Source organism: Nakaseomyces glabratus, chromosome M, assembly GCF_010111755.1.
Source record: "Nakaseomyces glabratus chromosome M, complete sequence".
Lineage (NCBI taxonomy): Eukaryota > Fungi > Ascomycota > Saccharomycetes > Saccharomycetales > Saccharomycetaceae > Nakaseomyces > Nakaseomyces glabratus.
Genome location: NC_088963.1, coordinates 530,220 through 547,197, shown reverse-complemented (window position 1 = coordinate 547,197; position 16,978 = coordinate 530,220). Strand labels below are relative to the sequence as shown.

At 35.4% G+C, this 16,978-nt stretch overlaps 4 protein-coding genes across 4 annotated transcripts; 1 reads left to right on the top strand and 3 right to left on the bottom strand.

Moving 5' to 3' along the window:
* Window positions 1-37: 37 nt before the first annotated feature.
* On the bottom strand, window positions 38-3,148 carry PEP5 (tethering complex subunit PEP5; the record flags this gene model as incomplete). The annotated part of the gene is made up of 1 exon (XM_449560.1): window positions 38-3,148. The coding sequence occupies one exon, from the start codon at window positions 3,146-3,148 to the stop codon at window positions 38-40; it is 3,111 nt and encodes a 1,036-aa protein (XP_449560.1).
* A 1,062-nt stretch (window positions 3,149-4,210) lies between these two features.
* On the bottom strand, window positions 4,211-4,528 carry GVI51_M04807 (40S ribosomal protein eS10; the record flags this gene model as incomplete). The annotated part of the gene is made up of 1 exon (XM_449559.1): window positions 4,211-4,528. The coding sequence occupies one exon, from the start codon at window positions 4,526-4,528 to the stop codon at window positions 4,211-4,213; it is 318 nt and encodes a 105-aa protein (XP_449559.1).
* Window positions 4,529-5,081: 553 nt separating this feature from the next.
* GVI51_M04785 (uncharacterized protein) lies at window positions 5,082-5,273 on the bottom strand (the record flags this gene model as incomplete). The annotated part of the gene is made up of 1 exon (XM_449558.1): window positions 5,082-5,273. One exon carries the CDS (start codon window positions 5,271-5,273, stop codon window positions 5,082-5,084), a length of 192 nt encoding a protein of 63 aa, XP_449558.1.
* A 2,321-nt stretch (window positions 5,274-7,594) lies between these two features.
* On the top strand, window positions 7,595-12,715 carry RRP5 (Rrp5p; the record flags this gene model as incomplete). The annotated part of the gene is made up of 1 exon (XM_449557.1): window positions 7,595-12,715. One exon carries the CDS (start codon window positions 7,595-7,597, stop codon window positions 12,713-12,715), a length of 5,121 nt encoding a protein of 1,706 aa, XP_449557.1.
* Between the last annotated feature and the right edge of the window lie 4,263 nt (window positions 12,716-16,978).

Genomic DNA, 16,978 nt, shown 5'->3' with positions numbered 1-16,978 from the left:
TGTCTATACTATTGAGAGCTACTTAATACATATAATTTCATGATTCAATAGTGATGTACGAGTTTTCCAGCGCTCCTCTACCTATAAAATCTGAAACAATTCTGAACCTGTCAGAGTTATTACCTTCTTCCTTGAAAGCTAAATCGAGGAGCTCCTTACGAGAGGCAAGCTCCCTTTCTTTGCTTATCCTTTTTGAGCTGGTCTCAATATCGATGACACATTTTGGACATTTATAGAGCAGATCACCTTCATTCTTTAAGTCAGCCTCTTCATTGAGACATTTTTGATGATAGATATGCTCACATTTGAAATATATTACTGGAAGCTCTAATGTGATATGACAGAGATCACATTTTTTGTCCTTTATTGCTATATGTTGTTCGTGATCAGGAGATAAGTACGTCCTCAACTGAGTCTTTTTGTCCTGCAATTCTTCACTATATGATGCAATTAATTTTTTTGTACGTTTGGCCACTGCATCCTCTTCCTTCATTCGATCGAGAAGTATGTCTTTAACACATCCATATGTTATGAAATCGCGTGAACTTAGAATCTGTAGCAAGTCCAATATTGACATTATGTTATTTTCAATAATAGGTTTAATTATCTTCTTCACCAGTTGATCCTCACCTCCAATGAATTCTAATATTTCCTTTTTGGAGATGAAATATGATAAAGCCATTGGAAACAAATCAATGTTATTTTTAGAGTGTTCTTCAAAAAATTTCATGCACTCTGAAACTTCACCCATGTACGTTAGGTTCCTGAATCCGTTAATAATCCTTGCATTGTCCGTTACATCATTTGAGAATTCCTTGTTCTCATTTATAGGGCTAGAAATGTCAGCTACATTAAGACCATTCATATGTGCTATTAACTTCATTAAGCTGTTATCAACTTTGTTGAGGTTATTGTTAGAATTTTGATCTAGCTCATTGGCCAACTCGTTACTTTCGTTGAGAACCAGATTAGCTTTTTCAGTCCACTCAGATTTTCTTTCTCCCACATCCTGCTTGGAAAGAGTAAGATACAAATCATATAATGTCGTTAATATTTCTTGTCTATCATTTTTAAACCCATCAAATTGTTTGTAGCTTTCAAGGCATGCTTCTAGGAAAACCACGAACTCAAAAGGACGAGATAAAAATGCATTAAAAACTAGTGATGGCTTCGGTGGATGATAAGTAGGGCGATCTACGTCTAACCTATCACCGTTTTCTGAAGCGTCCAATACACTAGCATCGGCCAAAGGATTCATGTATTTTAAAAAGGCGGTATAGCTGTAGAAAACTGGATTTTTCTCTGATTTAGTACCCGTTTTAGTGTTAACAACATTATTAATATCACTCACATAACTGCTAGGCCTATATTTTCCTGTAAAAACCTCAATCAATAACAAATTGGTTTCATTTGGAGATAAATATAAAAGCTGCTTCGAAAAACGTACAAGAACTCGCAGAATATCATCTACTGATAAACTTTTTACGTATTTTAAAGTTGCCTCTGTTTCTTTTAAAACATTTAACAGTACGTCAGTTATCATTATAGGATCCTTTGAAAACTTAAAAACAAATTGGTAACACAATTGATTAAGTTTGGAGTCAATCAATAGTGATCTTATAAGCTCGAGATCAAATAATCTCAAGTCACTAAAAAAGTAAGATTCATCATCAAGATCCTTGTAATTCTCTGTCTCAATATATTTCCCACTTCTTCTAAAATAACTGACAAACCTTTTCAACCCATCTTCATCTTTCAATTTTATTAAGACTGATAATAATAGTGTTACAGTATCGTGATCAGCTCTGCCCTTTCTAATTAGTTCCCAAACAAAATCAGCCAAATTCCTCATAGCTTTTACATCAAAAACATCATTAGCACCTAATTTAGTGATTATGTCACTAATATCCAAAATATCGATACATTTCATGTACTGTTGGGCTGCTTCAGTATGCAATCCTTTACTATAAAGATAGTCTCCGTAAAGCTTATTGATTTTCTGAATCTTGTTATCCGGTAAATTACAATCTGATGCCAATTGTAAAGCAAACGGAAACATCTCCTTATTCATTACAATAGATAATCTTTCATCAAGTGACTTTTTCGAAACCTTGTACATAAGACCTTCTGCTGTGACTAAATAAAGTATCGAATCATCTTTGCTTCTTACTGGTAATACATCGACAATATTGCTTGTAGTATAAAATGAAAATGATAGTATACTGTTTTCTAAGTCAATTACTATCGCTTTGCAAATATTGTTGGAAGCTCCTGATTCATATTCAATACTTGTTGTTTTTTGCCTTTCTTCTTCAAAAATAATCAAAAGCTCTGTTTTATTGATGGGCATCAATTTTTTTGGGTTCGAAATTTTAATGGGTATATCATGCCTCTCTCCATTCCCATGATAAAACTGGATACAATCATTCATGCAGCATATGTTTTCGTTTGTAAATTTGGAGAAAGATGCACAGTTAAGAGCTACTCCCTCCTTAGAGGATAGTACTTGTTCCGGAATTGACTTACTTTTCCGCATTAGATTGAACATCATAATCCTGGATGTGGTGGTTGCGAAACATGAACTTGCATCTGAGTTTAGAAATAATGAAGTAATTGGGTCACCCGTGGAATCCTCATACAGTATCCGTTGCTGTGATCCACGGTCTCTTGATAAATCTCCTTTTATAAGCAATATTTTGCCATTAACGAACCCTACCACAATACAGTTAAGCTCATTAGAAACAGACACAGATGATATTGGAAAAGCGTTGTCAGAGTTTTTTATTTCCACCAGGGAGTGATAATGGAACTCATTTGTCGGTAGGTCATTAATCTTAAATAATTTCAACTGGGATGGATAATTCACTTTCTCACCTACTGCCAATAGAAATGACTGTCCTACCACCATTAAATACGATATCTGGAAGCCATCAGCAAATGCTTTAAACTCTTTTATGATCTCTGCCTTCTTAAGGCTGAAGTGTCTAATGTAATTTGATCTTACAGCAATAAAGAATAGGTCTTCATTAACCGTCGCTGCAGCTGATAAAGTCGGATCAGAATATAAGCGGATATCATTACCTAGCAACGGATCTGGTATTGGCAAATTATCATAGAATTGGAAATGCCTCCATGATTCTAAACTCATTACTATACAACACTATTAAACACTTATCGCACAATTCAATGACAAAAACGAGGAAGGGATTGCTTTTCTCTTATAACTTTTAATTAGACTAAAACCGAAGAAACCAAAACCAAGTCAGAATGCGATTGTACAATTAATTTTAAACTGATTGACTTACCAACCCTGAGCATCCATGGGCTATACAATTTCAGTAGAGTATCTTTATTATCATGCTACCGTGGAGTAAGGCCAAACTGATCCAGAGAAAGTACCCTTGGACCACCCAAAGCTGTTCACGTGACTAGCATGCCAGCTACACAGGCATGTCGTCGAAGTATGTCTAGCATATATACACAACACTACATGGCGTATATATCTATTCTATAGTTATCAATGGTGGAAATAATAATAAAAGCATACTCTGGAGGCTAATTTTGATAGAATCTTTTTTTCTATATTAGTGTTATTGATTAAATACAATATACAAAAAAGAGAATATCCATATCTTATGGTCATGTAAATTTAGAATTTGCAAACAAAATGCGATTTCATATCTCCCTTCTCAATCGATTAACAAAGTAGAGAAGAATAAAAAAAAATAACCAAGTTATGTTCCCTATGAATTAACTCATAGTATATCTTGCGAAACGCATTTCTTTCAATGGACTTAGATGCAAAGTAAACAATGCGAATAACTAATTCCATGAAGAAACGCCATTATTAAACAAAACATATGAAAATTAATTCACACATCAGAATGTGAACCAAAAATATAGGAACCTTGAGAGAGATGGAAACACATTTAATCACATTCCAATTAGGAGAACCACTTTAAAAAGGATAAAAGATATTGCTTCTTTTCAATTTATTTTATTTCTTTTCTTTTAAGTCAATCTAGTAGCAGAATGGAGAACTGAAAAATGAGGATTTTTTGGGTAAATTTTTTAAGTTTTAATTAAAAAAGGATAAAAGATAATATAGTAACAGTTTAAAAAAAAGAGATAGAGCAAAAAAAGATAAAAGGTTAGATGAGTAAATCACAACCTTAAATTCAATGCACTTCTCATCTTAGCGTTAACTGACTTAGTATCTTCTGTTTGGTCTTTGAGCTTGTTGAGCGTTTTGAATGTAAGTACCTGGAACAATGTGTTCTGGCAAGTTCAAGTATTCTCTCAAGTATTCAACACCTTCTTCAGTCAAGGTGTAGTAGTAGTATTGCCAAGAGAATTGAGTCTTGACGTAACCCTTGGAGGTCAAGGATTGCAAAGCCTTGATAACGTACAAGTTCTTGGTGTCAATTTCATCGTGCTTTGGTTGGTTGAAGTCCTTCTTAGCAACAACAACACCTTCTTGGAACAAGTGTCTGTGGATCTTGGTTCTTTCTTCCTTTGGCATCAACATCTTGGGCTAGTTATCCTTTTATAGTACTTTGTTATCGTCTTCCTTAAGTCCTAGAAACAAAACTCAATAAATAGTAATTGAAATTTCAATGAAAGATAATATAATATCCAGTTCAAAAGAGAAAAAAATCTATTATCCAAGAGTTTTTTTCACTACTAACTATTGCAAAAAAAATTTTTGGTGAGAGTTGTCGATGAAAAAAAAAATCAGTGAAATTTTTTTTTTTTCCAGCTTTCACTTCCTCAAGCGTACAAATCAAACACGGATTGCACAAAATGAAAATTGGAAAATTTTTTGAAAAAAAAAAAAAAAAAAATTTTTGAAAATTGTGCTTTATAACTATGTACGTACAATGCCATCCCGTTAGTGCACTTGCTTCTGCAGTTGTCTCACAATTGGGTATGAGAAGCGTGCAACTAAGGAATACAATTTGCAACCGGGTAAAGCCAGTAGAGCTGCTTTCCTTTTGTCGGGCAGTAAAACCCGGCGTACAAGTTCAATGAAGCACAAGAGTAATCTTTTATGGTTGCTGTCTTCTACTAGTTCTACGTAGCTATCTCTGTTTGCAAAAATAGTGTAGCACGAGTATCTTATAATCTTGGACTCTACGGTAGTTCTCAGAGAAATTGTCGTAGTTTTGCGAGTTTGTGTGAAAACCTGCTGTACAATATGTGGACTGTGAAAGCGCTGTACAGCTGTTTCTCTTATACTCCAGTACCAAGGTTTTGTTCCTTCTGAGACCCATTTGTAGCTTTTCTTTGGGGTAGTTCTCTACAAGGGTTTCTTAGAGTTGACATGAAATGCCTCTCAAAAGAAGGGGAGCTACAGATTGAGGTTTTGGGTTGTCAGTTGGTACTACTTGAACCTCTACAAAGAGCAGCTGCCCTCAGAAAAGTGTGCAGACACTACAGCTTTGGAGCAATTTTTTTCTGTCTTCTTTTCATATTGTAGTCGCTGCTGCGAGTATCTCTCTGGTACACGTCTTTCTTGTAGAGTCGTCACTATGAGTGCTTTCGTGGTCTTCGCTTTTTCATATTTCGCCAACTTGCAAAAAAAAACAATGATTTTTCATCATTTTTCCAATACATGTGCACGAGAAAATTACCGAATTTGGAAATTTATCACTGAATTATCATGCGTTACGTGTAACTATTTGCCAGTCAGCTCAGGGTCGTTCTGGGGAGCAGTTCCTTAGTATACGTGGTGTACAGGTGCATGTCCTTTCCAAAAATCGCTATATAGCCAGACAGAGCAGTCACAAATTACTGGTTTTTCGAATGTGCAGTGCGCGAAGCTTGTAGGTAGGGAAGATGTAAGTTGGAAAAGGGGGTGAGATATAGTCACATGTCTTGTTTGGAGTAATGCGATTTCTCAATCGATGCATAAACACTCTGAGGTAGACTTAGTTCGTTAGTACAGACAATACTAGATCATGATCACATTACAAGTTGTTGAAGAACATCACACTTCCTCATCCGGCGAAGTATCTTATCTTCAATTTTAACATGTCTAGTTCTTTCAACTAACATCCGAGGAGATATTCAGATCCTTTCTAGATATATCTGCGATATAATGGAAGAGATACTAATAACCCTTGAACTTGCACTTGTTAACTTCCTTTTCTTTTACTCTTGAATGGGTCAATGCAGGAACGGAGGGAATTATGGACAGTAATGTAGGCCAACGATACCTCTTTGTAACGTTTTAATACTAAGTGTACGTGTTATACCAAAAAATAAACTACACTTTACCCTTCACTTCGCTAAACCATATTTTATACACCCTTATCATCGTTATCCACGGTAATAAGCGCGTATGCCACAAAAAGATCTGACATCCGTAACTGGGATCTTGTCTCTATAAAATGATAGCAATATTAGCCGCCAAAGTTGTAAGAAAATAAGCGTAGGTCTTCTACGATAAAGCTTACAGTATATAATGTTGTAATGATTGTACAAGTCCCGTTATATTAAGATAAGAGACCTTTCAAAGTTATTTCCTGATCCTTTGCCTTTTTTTTTATTTTTTAACATGCACATACGTTGACTTCATTTTAGCCGAATGACATTGAAGTAGAACTAGAAAACTTGTGTCTTTTTTTTTTGAGTGCTATGCGATTATTTCAAACCATAAAACTCATATTTTTCAATAATTACTACTAACATTTTACAAAATTTGTTATTATACGGGTCTCTTCATTTCGTCTTGACAAAGCTTTGATTACTTGTCGTTATTTATATCAAAATGAATTGAACTGCCAACACTTTACAGAAGGGATAAAACATATCATAGATTGCAATATAATAAACCGATTATTACATTAACGACAAGTTACTCTAATTGTGACAAATAGCATTCGACCCAATACTGCACAAAATTTAAATCAGTGAACACACACAATCACAAAAAAAGATATCAAAGAAGTCATGTGCTCCTTTAGTTTTCCTTTTTCAACTTATATTTGACGGTCACTATATTCTCATCGTACACTAAACTGGCCGTTGAAGCAAAAAAAAAAAAAAAATTTGCGATGAGCATCGAAAATTTTCAGTGCTGGATCTATTGCAATAAATACCTAACAAAAATAATGCGATGAGCTACTGATATTATACCGAAATAGTTTTGTTATTTTATTTGTTATTGTAAAAAAAAAGATAACACATTGTTTCAACTGCATTTCTGCTAATAGGTTCTGGTCTGTTTTTGTTATAATCACAAAGATTCAAGTGCAATATATTGATTTAGTGAGAACTCTATTCAAGAAAGTCGTGGTAATCAAAAGCAGACTACACTTTTGAAATATCACCCAAAATCACCAGGTCTTTATAAAAGAAGGATTAACAGAAATAGTCATTAACATTTGCCCGACTATTTTTATTCTAGAGAAAACCGAGAGAATTAGTATAGCAGGTTAAAACCGGTCTAATCACTTTCGAATATATTCAAAAAATATATATATTTATTTTCCAGTTCCTTTCTTAATCAGCACTTCATTATTGCACTTATTATTATTTTGACACAATTGAGAGACGATATAAACAAAATAAACAAGAGTGGAAATATACAATGAGTACATCAAGTGACTTCCCATTATCTAAAGAAGATGGAACAAGACAACCAGAAAAGTCAACTTTGGTAAGGACCACTGAAGAAATCTCCTTTCCAAGAGGTGGCTCCTCTGCTTTGACTCCACTAGAGTTGAAACATGTTGCTAACGAAGCCGCTCACGATGTGTTATTCGGTAACGAAAAGAGACCATTAACAGAAGATGATGCTGGTAAACCGAAGAAGAAAAAGAAGAGATCTTCCAAGAAAGATACTGAAACTGTTACCGACGATACTACTGAACAGAGGAGTGCTATAATAGAACATCTAAACTTCAACAACGTGAAAGAAGGTACTATTCTATTGGGTCAAATTGATTCTATAACAAAAAATGATCTTCGTATCACCTTTACAGATGGCCTATCAGGTTTTGTTGATTTGACACATATTTCTGAACAATTGACGTCATTGCTTGAAGATATTGATGAAGACATGGACTCTGATTCTAAAGAAGATGACGCAGAATACGAATCGTCTGATGATGAATCTGAACAGAAATCTCTTCCAAATCTAAGGCATTATTTCAAAGTTGGTCAATGGTTGAGGTGTGCTGTTACCAAGAACACCGCATTGAAACCAAAAAATGCAAAACAAAAGAAGAGAATAGAATTGACAATTGAACCATCTGTAGTCAATAATTTCGATGTAGAGGATATCAATAAAAACACCATAATACAATGCTCTGTTGAAAGTATCGAAGATCACGGTGCAACTCTAGATCTAGGTGTTCCTTCTCTAACAGGTTTCATTGCAAAGAAAGATTGTACAAATTTTGATGAATTAAAACCTGGCTCTGTGTTCATAAGTTGCATCACCAAGAAAACTGACAGATCTATTGTAGTATCCCAAGATTTCAGTGTAAAGAAGAACAAGATGACATCTATTTCATCAATCGATTCAGTACTACCAGGTCAAGTAGTTGACCTTTTGTGCGAAGAGATAACTGACTCAGGTATTGTTGGTAAAGTTTTTGGTTCAATTTCTGCGTTCATCGGTAAGCCACATCTTCAAACCTTTAGCGAAGAAGATATAAAACACAAATTTTCCCTAGGTAGTAATATACCTTGTAGAATTCTAGCTTCCGTCATCAACAAGTCAGGAGACAGAGTACTCATTCTTTCTACTTTACCTCATGTCATCTCTCTCAATAACACATTAGGAAGTATTGAAAGTTTGGAAGCTTTCCCAATAGGATTCATCATCGATGAAAGTGTAGTTAAAGGTCGTGACTCAAGCTATCTTTACCTTGCAATCAGTGATAAGTTTATTGGTAGAGTTCATCAATCCAATCTCGGTGAGATCATAAAGCAGGATAAGTTAAAATCTAGAGTTATTGGTTACGATGTAGCAGACTGCATTTTTGAATTGACCACAGATCCAGAAAAGTTGAAGCTAAAGTACATAAGATCTAAGGATATCCCAGTAGGTGAAGTGTTCAATAATTGTGAAATTTTAAAGGCTAGTAGCTCAGGTGTTGAATTAAAACTACTCGGAGGACAATTCACAGCATTTGTCCCTCCTTTGCATATTTCTGATATTCGTCTAATTTATCCAGAGAGAAAATTTAAAATTGCATCAAAGACTAAATGTAGGATTCTAAACGTTGATAACCATGGCCATATAATTGCCACTATGAAAAAGTCTCTTGTCAATGATGAAGAGTTAGAAAAGCCTGTTATAGAGAGTTTTGAAACTGCTAAGTCAATCAAGAACAAGAATGAAAAAACTGTTGGTACCGTTCAATCATTCAATGGCCATGGTTGTGTAATCATGTTCTTTGGTGGAGTTACAGGGTTCCTGCCCAAATCTGAAGTTTCCGAAGTTTTTGTTAAGAGAGCTGAGGATCACTTAAGATTGGGCCAAACTGTACAAGTTAAAGTTTTAGAAGTGGATGAAGAAAGAAGAAGAATAATTGTTACATGTAAAGTTTCAAATGAAGAAGCTCAGCAACAAAAAAGTATAATCGAATCACTAAAGATAGGTCAAAGCATTATAGAAACCGTTGTCGTTGAAAAAACAAAGGACTCTGTCATTGTAGAAATTCCAGATGTTGGTATCCGTGGTGTTATTTACGTTGGCCATATCTCTGATGAGCGTATTGAACAATGTAGAGCGGAGATCAAAAAAATTCGTATCGGTAGTAAACTTACTGGTCTCGTTATCGATAAGGATTCTAGGACTCAGATTTTCAACTTATCCTTAAAGAAATCCTTGATGAAAGACGCTCAAAATAAGAGACTACCAACTACCTTTGCTGAAATTACAAAGTTTAAAAAGACAGACCCCTTGCACGGCTATGTTAAATCCATCTCAAGTACAGGTGTTTTTGTTGCATTTACTGGTAAATTCGTTGGTTTGGTATTGCCTAGCTACGCTGTTGAAAGTAGACAAGTCGACATTGAGAAAGCGTTTTATTCAAACCAGTCTGTTACAGCCTACCTTTTGAGGACCGATGATGATAATGAAAGATTCTTGCTGACTTTGAAGGCTCCAAAAGTTGAGAAGGCCGCCGAAACTATTTCAGCTGAAAATATCATTGACACAAGTATCAAGAGTGTTAAGGATATTAAGCTGGGAAAAATTTTGGATGCCAAAATCAAGGGTGTTAAGAAGAATCAACTGAATATCATTTTGGCTGATAATGTCCATGGTAGAGTGGACATCTCTGAAGTCTTCGACAATTATAATGATATAAAAGATAAAAAGCATCCTTTATCACATTATAAGGCAAATGACAAAGTCCGTGTTAAAATCATTGGCCACCATGACCTTAAGAGTCACAAGTCTCTTCCAATTACACACAACTTTGTGAAAGGTACGGTGTTTGAGTTGACAATGAAACCATCACAATTGAAATCAAAGGATGTAAAGGAACTAGATATTAGAGATATCACTGTAGGCGATGAAATTATCGCTTTTGTGAACAACTATCAGAATTCAACCTTGTGGTTAACAGTTACACCAACAATTAAAGCTAAGTTATCCATTTTTGATTTATCAGAAGAAACTTTAATGAATATCAAAAACGTTGAGGATGATTTCCCTCTGGGCTCTGTTTTAAAGGTTAATGTAACCGGTAAGGACCAAAATAAGAGCATTTTGCAAGTTACTCAAAGAAATGGTAAAATTAATAGTATTGATGACTTGAAGGTTGGTGGCCATACTATCGGTAAGATTGTAAAGGTTACTCCAAAGTACTTGCTAATTGAACTTGAAAACAAAATTACCGGTATCTCAACCGCATTGGAAGCTCTTAATGACTTTACTGAACCTCTAGATCAAGTTTTTGCTGGTAAGGAGAACGAGTTTGTAAAGGCAAAAATAACTTCTGTTATTGCCGATGAGAAGAAAGTTCAACTACAACTTGCCGAAGATGAATCCACAGTTCAGAAGATCACTTCTCATTCTGATTTGAAGGTTGGCGAGGTTGTGAACGGTCTAGTGAAAACTGTAACTGATAAAGGTCTTTTCGTATTCTTAGGAAAATCAGTTGAAGCTTTTGTACCAGTGAGTAAACTTTCTGACTCTTACTTAAAGGAATGGAAAAAGTTCTACAAGCCAATGCAACCAGTTGTAGGTAAAATTGTGTCTTGTAATGAAGATGATCGTATCCTTCTGACTCTGAGAGAAACTGAAGTGAACGGTGATTTGAAGGTGTTAAAGAATTACTCTGATATAAAGCCAGGAGACATTTTCAACGGTACTGTCAGAAATGTGACCGATTTTGGTGTTTTTGTCAAGCTTGATAACACGGCTAATGTGACTGGTCTAGCTCACATTACTGAAATTGCAGATGAAGTACCAGAGGATATTCAATCCATATTTGGCGTGGGTGACAGAGTTAAAGCTTACGTTTTGAAATCCAACCCTGAAAAGAAGCAACTATCTTTGTCCTTGAAGGCGTCTCACTTCAATACTAATGAAACAATTACTGAGAAGGCTGAATCACAACCACAACCAAGAAAGATCGATGAAGATCAGGATGAATTGATGGACGATGAAGTTGTTTACAATTCTGAAAGCGAAGCAAGTGATGATGAAGAAGCTCATTCCTCCAAGTCGACTACTGTTATTTCAAATGACGGTGGTTTGAGTCTAAGTGCTGGCTTCGATTGGACTACATCTATTCTCGATCAAGCTAATGCTTCTTCAGATTCAGAATCAGATGAGGAAGATTTCATGGAATCGAAAAGATCCAAGAACAAAAAGAAAAAGTCGAAGAACTTGGTTGAAGACAAAACAATTGATATCAACACTCGTGCTCCAGAATCCGTTGCTGATTTTGAAAGGCTAATAATTGGTAATCCAAATTCCTCCGTCATATGGATGAATTACATGGCCTTCCAATTGCAGCTGAGTGAAATTGACAAGGCTCGTGAGCTTGCGGAACGTGCCTTGAAGACAATCAACTACAGAGAAGAAGCTGAAAAACTAAATATTTGGATAGCCATGTTGAACTTGGAAAATACTTTTGGTTCTGAGGAAACTCTAGAAGATGTATTTACAAGATCTTGTCAATATATGGATTCATTTACTATGCATTCCAAACTCATCGGTATCTATCAATTGAGTGAAAAGTTTGACAAGGCTAGCGAACTTTTCAAGATTACAACAAAGAAGTTTGGCTCTGAAAAGACTTCAATCTGGGTCTCTTGGGCCTCTTTTGTTCTTTCACAGAATGAACCAGACCAAGTCGGCACAATTCTATCTTCAGCATTGAAATCCCTACCAAAGCGTAACCATATTGAGGTTGTCAGAAAGTTTGCACAACTAGAATTTTCTGAAGGTAACCCAGAGAGAGGTAGATCCTTATTTGAAGGTCTTCTTGCCGATGCTCCGAAAAGAATTGATATCTGGAATGTTTATTTAGATCAAGAAATCAAACAAAAAGATAACAAGTCTAGGGTGGAAGAGTTATTTGAACGTGTTATTAAAATGAAGATAACCAGAAAGCAGGCCAAATTTTTCTTCAATAAGTGGTTACAATTTGAAGAATCCAACAATGATGAAAAGATGACTGACTACGTCAAGGCGAAAGCATCTGAGTATGTTGAAAAGCATACCCAAAAAGATGAACAATAATTGCTTGAGCATCTCTAACATACAGAACATCTTTTTGAAACGGACCTGACCTAATGATTAAATTATATCGTCATAGAACGATACATACGCACTATTTCAATTACAGACATGTACAGTACCAACTATCTTGGCATTTTTTAATTATGTATATTATAAAACGGTTTAAAACTTTTACTTTACGAATACTACTAGACAGTTAATAGAAATCACTTAAGGATTTAGCTTAACTAACATTCTTTTGTGGTTGTTATTTGGCCACACCTTTTTTTGCCATCCGTGTCGAATAGTAGGCATGCCACCTATAAATGTTGCCAAAACATATAATATAAAATATGTACAATGCCAATCCAAATGATATGTTTACATTAATTTTTAAAATAACTTCCTTCTTGAAAGTACGAAATAGAGAAGAAGAAATTTAATATCGAGCTTCACAAAACTAGATTTAGATTACGTAACGCAGGCCTTTTGATCCATTTCCGTGGGCTGGAAACTCTGGGTAATTCTTATGATGCGGATATTAGATTATAACAGTTTCTCTTATAAATACAAACTAAATTGAAGAATGAATATTATAAATTTATCGCTAAAGGTATTGACTCATTAGATATCCCCATTCTCGAACTTCTTTGGCCAAGAATACAAAATCAACATTTTAAAGCCAGAATTCTACAAAGAGGCTAAAAAATCTAAGAGCAAAGGAGGGAAAACCTTGAAAGAAAAAAATCATTATAGAGTAGAAATAATTATAGAAAATGTACCTAGCTAAATAATGGCGCAAACTTAGTGAAGCTGATTTAGAGCTCTTTTTATTTCGCTGAAAAGAACTCTCACGGAATTTCAATTATCCAATGGACCTCCCTTCTTTATAGCCAACAAGAACTTTAACAAAGGATAGTTTTAACAATAATATAGTACATCTAACATTTACTTTGAGAAAGTGTAAATTGTAGCAAGAATTCTTAGTTGGCGTTTAAATGCACTTAGATGAAGTGGATATGAAAACCAGTATTTATTGGATAAATAATACTCTCTCAAATTTCCCAAGTTCACGATAGATGGTACTAAAGGACTTGATTTAATTTAACAGCCTTTTGTCTAGTGAAAAGCTGTCCACATTACTCTTTTACAAGTTATGTACGCCTATATTGGCATTTTAGTCACTGTTCTTGTTCTAGTGCTATCGCCTACATCGAAGGATGAATCACCGGGAGAAAGTGTTAGAGAAGGCCGAAATGGGCTCCCCTACATCGTTCGGTTGGACCTTCGGGGGGAAGGGGGTCTCCTTTCTTTTTTTGTATTTTTTGTGTTATCCCAGTGCATCCCCGCAGCAACTAGATGCTTTCTTTCTTTCTTTTTTTTGTTGTTATTCTGGCTCTTTCTACAACTCTTTAGTAGACGATTCTCCACTACAACAGGACTCTATGCTTGTCTTATGAAAGGGTAAGAATTTGGGAAAAGTATACCGGTTAACCTGGGCTAGCTATAGGGCACAATGGTGCTATCCTATTACTCTATTTCATTATTGGAATCTTTCACTACTACGATAGGCTATGATGGACTGCTATACTTCATTATTCTTTTTTTTTGAGGATATTATACATCATGACATTTGAAATTAGCGTTCTGATCCTTTAGATACTGGAGCTCTTCTGTGTCGTCAAGGTTCTTCCACTAATATGTATTCCTATTTACTTCCTTTTTTTATCATTTCTCTTTCAGATTTTCATCCCATCGACCTACAAAAAAAAAAGGTGGGAGTTGGTTAAAGAACAAACACCAAAAAAGTGCAACAATCAGTGCCATGGATGGCCATGGACCTGTTTTTCTTTAATTTTTTAAGCTTTTCTCATTTCTTTTCGCCCCTACTCCTCTCCCTCCAAGTAAAAAACACAGGGAGCTCAACTTTTCATGTATACTTCCAACATTTCAATCTGTGAGAAATAGTTCTACATCTCAATTGCCTTGAGAAAGAGCCACAGAAGAAGCTGTAAGACCCACATCCGTTTACAGGTAAGTTGCGTGTGTATTGTGCTTCCCTTTATTCGTTTCTATCCATTTCCAGTACAGCATTTCAGTATCTCTGATCCCGGATCTCGACATCTTACTTTTACATCGCCGACACAGACACACACAGAAACACACAAGCAAAAAGAAGATAAAATCAAGGACGCATAAAAAGAAGCACAATTTAAGTGAAGGAAGAAAAACAGAAGAAGTGCGGATGAGTTGTACCTAAAGTCATTGCTTATGCATTTTCATGGTAACTGGAGACTAAACAGATAGATATACTGTAGAAGCCAAAGAAGAGGGAAAAAAAAAGGAAAAAAAGAAAAAGGAAAATTCCAATTAAATACATATGCCATTAGCTATTGTGTTTTCAAGAAGTCCCCACTTAAAAGCTACCCATTCCTCCTTTTTTGTCTGCCTTGTAGTGTGAATTCGGTTCTGTAGCAATAGCATCAAAACACCTCATTGTTTCAATCACAGCTATATATAAATATATATAAAAGATCTGCTATTCATCTATCTTTTCCTTGCCTCCCCTCTCTCCATCTCTTGTCGACTCTTGAAAGTACATAACCGGTTACATAGCAATATCATGAACAGTAAGGGCTACATATAGAATAGTCCGCACCTTCATTTTTAAACTCTCCCTAGTGAGCGCTCATCACAATATGGCAGAAGTTGTGTGCCTAAGATAGAATATAACAAAAAAAAAGCCTTAACAGCACAGCTATTTCGGTCTTTTCTATACCAGGATATCAACTCATGGCACAATGAACAGATAGACACTATTCAATCCTAACCATTCCCGACTTTGAACCCATCAGCTAAACAAACATACAACTCTCGATAAGATTACCGATTCCCATGTATTACGTCACAATACATCTCACGATTGAAGAATTCTTTCTTTTGTTTCTACTGAGTTTCCAATACTTCCCCTTCCCTATTTTCCCCTGCGCCAGTTCTGTGCACCCTCCCCGCGGTCCCTCTTCAATCCATTATTCAAACCATCGGCCAGGGAAGAAAAAAGCCGTAACGCTAGAATACTTACACGACAAAAAACAAGCTAGAAAAACCGAAAATCATTTTTTTTTCTTTCTGCGGGTCCTCGTATTATCACAGTTTACGTGAGTTATTTGTTACAAGGACTTTCTCCGGTCGGCGGCAAGGGCTTGATATGTTCTTAATCGTAGTTGGCGGCTAAGGCTAAAGTTAAGAGCTATGTCTTCCTATTAACTTTAAGGGAGTTTACAGAACTCAGAGTGGATAATGCTTGAATTTTGTTCTGATGTTGCGGCAAAAGAATTAGTCAACAAGACTAGTGAATTCTTGTTACCAAGAGTAAGTCATCCATCAACGTTTCAGTGTCTTTGAAAAGTGTTTACTTTACTTCTATTTATGAGTTTCTGCTTTATGATACTACTAACAATTTTAAAACGTACCGAGTACCCTATATACTCGCAAACTTCATTAGAGTGGAATCGCTACTAAGTTTTTGATATATTGACCAGACAAATATGGTACCAATATAACATCTCACAAATGATACGCCTTATGGGATATTTTATGCTCTATACAGTGACTCTAGTAATGGCGCTTTGTATTGTCATGCTAGAGAACACAGAAAGGGTTATAACTAGTTTGGGTCTCTCATATCGACAACAACGTGTAGTGTTCTGGTACTACTGATAGTGGTGGAATTCAAAGTCACATGATCTCAAATCATTTGCATATTACCTCACACGATTACAAAATTGAGTTTTTACCTGCTTGTTTGTGATAGTGGGAATTTCCGTATTATATTATATCATGTGGTGTATGTTGACTATGCTTGTCATTGTATGCGAACGTGTTGAGCTAGGAAAGAGCTCCGTTCATATAATAAACAAGCAAAGAAGGAGAGAAAAAAAATAAAGTGTGAGGGTACGGAGTGAGATGGGTGAGACAGGAAAAAAATTAAAGTCCAAAGACCCATCAGCAAACAACAAAAAAAAAAGACAAGCGAAATGTCCATAGCTTATATGGCTCAAAGGTACATTAACTGTGAAGAAACAAGGTATTAAGGAATAAAGAAAGTGGACTGGCATTCCATATTAAAAAATATTCAGCTTGTTTTTCTACTTCTTTCCATTTTTATTAGTATCCCGTTTTCATACAACGTAAGCTAATAATTTTTCTACTGTTCTTTCGCGTTTTAACTTTGCTTTGCGATATAGCTTTAGTTGAACGCTAAGATTAGAGGAAAGATCTCGA